Consider the following 5,697-nt stretch of genomic DNA (forward strand, 5'->3'; position numbering starts at 1 on the left):
CAGCTTACCTGGAATAAAGGATGACAATTCACAAACAGTTATCTAGTAATTAAAGTCTGTTTCTTTTTTTTTGTTCTGTTTTTTACTAAAATAATTAAAAAAATCACAGTATTTTAAGAAATAAGACCCACGTGGGGATTTTAAGCACAATTTGTGTTCCTTTCTTTAAAACTCTTTTTTTTTTTTTTTCACCATTCACCATCTTGCCCAGCAGTTCTCTCTACATTTAACCACAATGACGACAGGTAGTACTGACAAGTGCAGAGATTCCCTTGGTTAAGTATGAGGTACTAGGAAACAGGTGACTGTTTTATGCAAAGCAGTTTTTTTGTTTTCTGTTTTTGTTTTTTGTGGATTTTTTTTTTTTTTTCCCAAAGCGGCTGCAGTTAGGTCTTGGAAAAAAAGCTTAAGGTATTAAAACTAGAAAAACGCACCGAAAGTTGTGCGTCAAAAAGTTGTTCCCCTATGAGAAGTCTTCTCATGTCATGGAGCTTCTGTTTCCACATACTGTCCAAGACCACCCCAGAGTGCACTGTGCTCACGGGAGGTTCTTCCAAATTCCACAACAAATGAAACTTCCATAACGAAGATCCAGAAGAAAAGATGTAGTGATGGAAAAGGAGCCACATATTCCAACCATTTAAATAACTTTAATTTACATACTCATTCACACAGGTACCAGTGCTTTGAAAATAGATTGTTCAGTCCTAAAAAGCAGCTTTGTTCTGTCTTCTCTTTTCTGTCCCTCCCTTCTCAGCCCAAGCCGGCCCCCCCACTTTTGCATCTTGGTTCAAGTACGGTTTGATTAAAAGTTTCACCAAACACTTATTCTTTCTTGGCCTCTGCGTTTTCCAGGAGAGATTTGTCGGCAGCTAATACACAGATGGCTACTGTTTCATTCTGTAGGGAAAAGTCTATCCCCATGGCCGTGTCACCTTCCTTTTCCTGTATGGAGGGCATTCTAACACTGTCCTCCACAATCTCTTTTGGGTGGATTTCTTCTCTGCTCACATGCTTGGTGTCATTCAATGCCCTGAAAAAAACATTTATGGAAGAGATGGATGAGTAGATGTATATTTTCTATTTAACAAAAAAAGACTTAATTGCCCTAATTTCTCTGATCCTGAAAAAGCCTTGAGGTTTCTTTTGAACAGATGCTGCGATGTATGACTAAATTGCAGTAACTTATCCTTGCTATATGTTATGCTAGGTCATGTATTTCTGCATTTTTGAAAAGATTTGAATGTACAAAAATATCCTTTACTATACTACATTTTGATTACAACATATTTTGTTTCTAGATTAGCATAACAGTTTTATGTCACCTCTACTAGGTCATAAGTGGTAATGGCAAGAATTGTCTTATGCTCAAACTCATCAGCTAAGTCCAGAAGCCTGGAGATTGGCTAAATTTATTAAGATTAAAAGAGTAATTCAGGTACTAAAGATCTACTGGATAGGTACAGAAACAAATAGAAACAAACAAAAAGTAAAAACCTGAAGATGGAACCCTTGTCTTTGGAAGCTTAGCTATATTCTCTGAGGTCTAGACACTGGAGCTTTCAGGGACATTTTCTACTGAAAGGACCAAATTCTAGGTTCTCTCTGAGTCTGGTAGACTATGGATGCCTTGTTGAGGGGATGATTTTATGTTCAAGGATCTTATAAGTATTTTACAGGTATGCTCACACCTACCTGGGAGGCAGGCAGAAGCTGGCTCTGTCCCCGAGGCAGGGCATAGGCATGTTCAAGGCCACTCAGGGAATGATCAGTCACAGAGGCAGGAACAGACCCCGATTCACGTTCTATCATAGAATGTCATGCTAATGAAAACTAAAGGGACACTGGCTGGAGAAAACACTGTACTTCTGCAGGTGGGCTTAAGAAGTCTTTGTCATTCATAAAGATGATTTTTTCCTCATTTGACTTGTGGCCAAGTGGACCATTTACAAAACCCACGTAAAAGGAGATACCTGGATCCTCACAATTGCTTCTCCTCCCATGGCCCGGTAATGTGACAGAGCATCTGCGTACTGTCAGGGGAAACAAAAAAAGAACCCAATCTCCCTCCCACCTCCTCAGTCTGGGCAAAGGTGTTCCTGGACAGCCTGACTTACATGCCATGTCTCAGCACATGTCTTTCCCACTCAGAACCCTGTGAAAACGCCCGTCCACAAAATTCACATGGAAAACGCTTCTCAGTGTTGATAGCAGCCCCACGGTCAGAAAATCTCATCAGCTCTGCAAAGAGAAATTAGAAGGGCTACCTGTGTGCTGTGGGAGTTGACAGAATAGGTAAGTCAACGTTCATTAGGAAACCCCCTCTCTTACCTTCACTAGTAAAGCCATGCGGTGAAAGCAGTTTCCAGATCCCTTACTCTCTCTTAGGTTTCCCCCAAGGGCATTTCTCCAATAGTTCTCAAGAACTGTTCCCAGCTCCGGTTCCCAGGCCATCCTGTGTCTCCCCACCCTCCCCAACAGCTTCCATCACAAATAATCAGGGTCTTTCTTGCCCAAGAGCCCTTTCTCTCCTTTCCAAAGCCATCTGAACTTTTTCTTCTATTTATGTGTGTGTGTGTGTGTGTGTGTGTTTTAAGAATCATAGGAAAGGGAAAATGAGATGGGATACTTGCCTCTGTAATGCCTACAACCTCTAAAATCACATGTGCTCAGATATGAAGATTAAAAGGTCATAATATCCAATGAGGAATAATTTATTTCCTGAAAAGGAATGGCAGGGCCACAGAGAATCATGGAGAAAGAGGAGCCTTTCTTTGTGCCCTCTGTCAAATCATCGTCTCCCAGAAAACTCTGGCAACGATGCACAGATGTTAAGAATTCATCGTGAAGAACATATTTATGAAATGTTTTTAAAAAAGAATGAGAAAGAAAAAAGCCACGCATCTCAGATCACAGCCATTTTCCTTGTAAGAAATGGATAAATACAGCTCCTACTAATAAAAGTAGTAACTTTATAAGAACAATCAACCTAAATGGTGAGAATATTTTTTTTGACTATGTATTTTTCAGGTTGACCATAGACATGGGGGTTTTGACAAGCTAGGCACACCTTGTCTGTTAGTCACTGCTGTCTGGCTTGTTCAGGGGTTTGAAGGCCAAACCGGAGCCCCACTTTGCAAACCTGTGGTTTCCTGCCTTGGCATCATGGTGGGAGTGTTGTGGCAGGTCAGGAAAAGAAACAGCACCTTAAAGGGAAATGGCTCACCAAATATGCTTCCTGAGGCTTGTAGATTGACCAACCCCCCTCCCCCCTAAAAAACCAAAGATACTCTGCAAAAGTGTACCTTAAAGCAAGACCCCAAGATCCACTGGATCCACAGATTTCAGAGCTGGGTTCCCTTTTATGAAGAATATTCCACTGCTCATGGAGTTGGGAAAGTAGTATGTAGTATAAGAGGTCTTCTCTTTGGAGCTAGAGGACTTAAGTTTAGCCTCCAGTGCTTGTTTATTTGTTTTACTTTGGACAAGCTCTTACATTTTCTGGGCCTTTATTTCCCCATTTGTAAAATGACATAATACTACCTACATGGTAGGGTTATGATCTATTAGGTGATAACTATGTTCCAGGAAGGCTAAGGTCTTATGTGTTATATCATTTAATCTTTTTTTTTTTTCCTTTTTGTCTTTTTTCGTGTCCGGCAACGGATCGCAACCCTCAGTGTCGCGCCCGTACCGGACCGGGACCGGCAACGGGATCGCAACCCTTGGTGCTGCGCCCGCACCTCGCTCAGCCAGTGAGCGGGAACCGGTCTGTATGTGGGATCCGAACCCTCGGCGGGAGCGCCGCCGCGCTCCCAAGCAGCGCACTGTAGCAGTGCGCCACTGGGCCGGCCCTATCATTTAATCTTTAAAACAACCTATGGAACCACAAAAGACCCTGAATAGCCAAAGCAATCTTGAGCAAACAGAACAAAGCTGGAGGCATCACACTACCTGACTTCAACATCTAACATCTACAAAGCTATAGTAATCAAAACAGTGTGGTACTGACATAAAAACAGACACATAGACCAATGGAACAGATTACAGAGCCCAGAAAAAATCCACACATGTAAGGTCAACTGATTTTCAACAAAGGTGCCAAGAAGATATAACAGGTAAAAGACAGTCTCCCTAATAAATAGTACTGGGACAGCTGTATATCCACATGTAGAAGAATGAAATTAGACCCTTATGTCACAACAGATACAAAAATCAACTAAAAATGGATTAAAGACTTAAATACAAGACTTGAAACTATAAAACTTCTAGAAGAAAACATGGAGGAAAACCTCCTTGACACTGGCCTGGGCAATAATTTTTTGTATATGAACTCAAAAGCATAGGCAACAAAAACAAAAATAGACAAATGCGATTATATCAAACTAAAAAGCTTCTGCACAGCCAAGAAATAATCAAAAGAATGAAGAGAAATCTATGGAATGGGAGAAAATATTTGCAAACTATACATCTGATAAGGGGTTAATATCCAAAATATATAAGGAACTCAAAAAACTCAATAGTAAAAACATAAATAACCTGATTAAAAATGGGCAAAGGATCTCAATAGACATTTTTCCAAAGAAGACATACAAATGGCCAACAAGTATATGAAAAAATGTTCAATATCACCAATCATTGGGGAAATGCAAATTAAAACCACAATGAGATATCACCTCACACCTAGAATAATTATTATCAAAAAGGAAAAAGACTACAAGTGTTAAAGAGGATGTGGAGAAAAGGGAACTCTTACACACTGCTGATAGAAATGTAAATTTGTATAGTCATTATGGAAAACAGTATAGAGGTTCTCAGAAAATTAAAAGTAGAACTACATATGATTTAGCAATCCTACTACTGGGTATATATCCAAAGGAAATAAAATCAGTATGTCACAGAAATATCTGCATTCCCATGTCTATTGCAGAATTATTCACAATAGCCAAGATATGGAAACAACCTAAGTGTCCGTCAATGGATGTATGGATAAAGAAAGTGTGGTATATACACACAATGCAAAACTACTCAGCCTTAAAAAGAAGGATGTCATTTATGACAACATGGATGAACCTGGAGGACATTATGTTAAGTGAAATAAGCCAGACACAGAAAGAAAAATATTTCATGATCTCACATATATGTTGAATCTAAGAGTTGAACTCATAGGAGCAGAAAGTAGGACGATGGTTACCAGGGTGGAGGCACTTGGAGAAATGTTGGTCAAACAACACAAAATTTCAGTTAGACAGGAGGAGTAAGCTCCAGAGATCTACTGTACAACACAGTGACCATAGTTAACAACACACTATATACTTGAAAATTGCTGGGATTTTAATTATTCTCACCACAAAAGATAAGTATGTGCGGTAAGGCATATGATGATTAACTCAATTTAGCCATTCTATAATGTACACAAATTTCAATACATCATGTTGTACACCATAAATACATACAATTTTTATTTGTTAACTAAAAACTACTTTTAAAAAATAATTAAAACAAAAAACAAAGTTTAAAATCTGAAGTTTTTTTTTTTTTTTCCTTTTTTGTCTTTTTTCATGTCTGGCAACGGATCACAACCCTCAGTGTCACACCCGTACCGGACCAGGACCGGCAACGGGATCGCAACCCTCAGTGTCGCACCCGCACCTGGACCAGGACCGGCAACGGGATCGCAACCCTCAGTGTCGCACC

The 5,697-nt window shown here is 39.8% G+C and overlaps 1 protein-coding gene across 1 annotated transcript in view; it reads right to left on the reverse strand.

Moving 5' to 3' along the window:
• Nucleotides 1-5,697, reverse strand: part of ZNF462 (zinc finger protein 462) — an 81,221-nt gene that overhangs the window by 1,308 nt on the left and 74,216 nt on the right. The window contains exons 11-12 of the mRNA XM_008590286.1: nucleotides 2,118-2,241; nucleotides 9-1,033 (exon numbers count right to left, since the gene is read on the reverse strand). Coding sequence (XP_008588508.1) covers nucleotides 826-1,033; nucleotides 2,118-2,241 — 332 coding nt within the window. The 3' untranslated portion in view covers nucleotides 9-825. The remainder of the gene's footprint in view (nucleotides 1-8; nucleotides 1,034-2,117; nucleotides 2,242-5,697) is intronic.

The sequence above is a fragment of the Galeopterus variegatus genome, unplaced genomic scaffold (assembly GCF_000696425.1).
Source record: "Galeopterus variegatus unplaced genomic scaffold, G_variegatus-3.0.2 Scaffold5974, whole genome shotgun sequence".
NCBI lineage: Eukaryota > Metazoa > Chordata > Mammalia > Dermoptera > Cynocephalidae > Galeopterus > Galeopterus variegatus.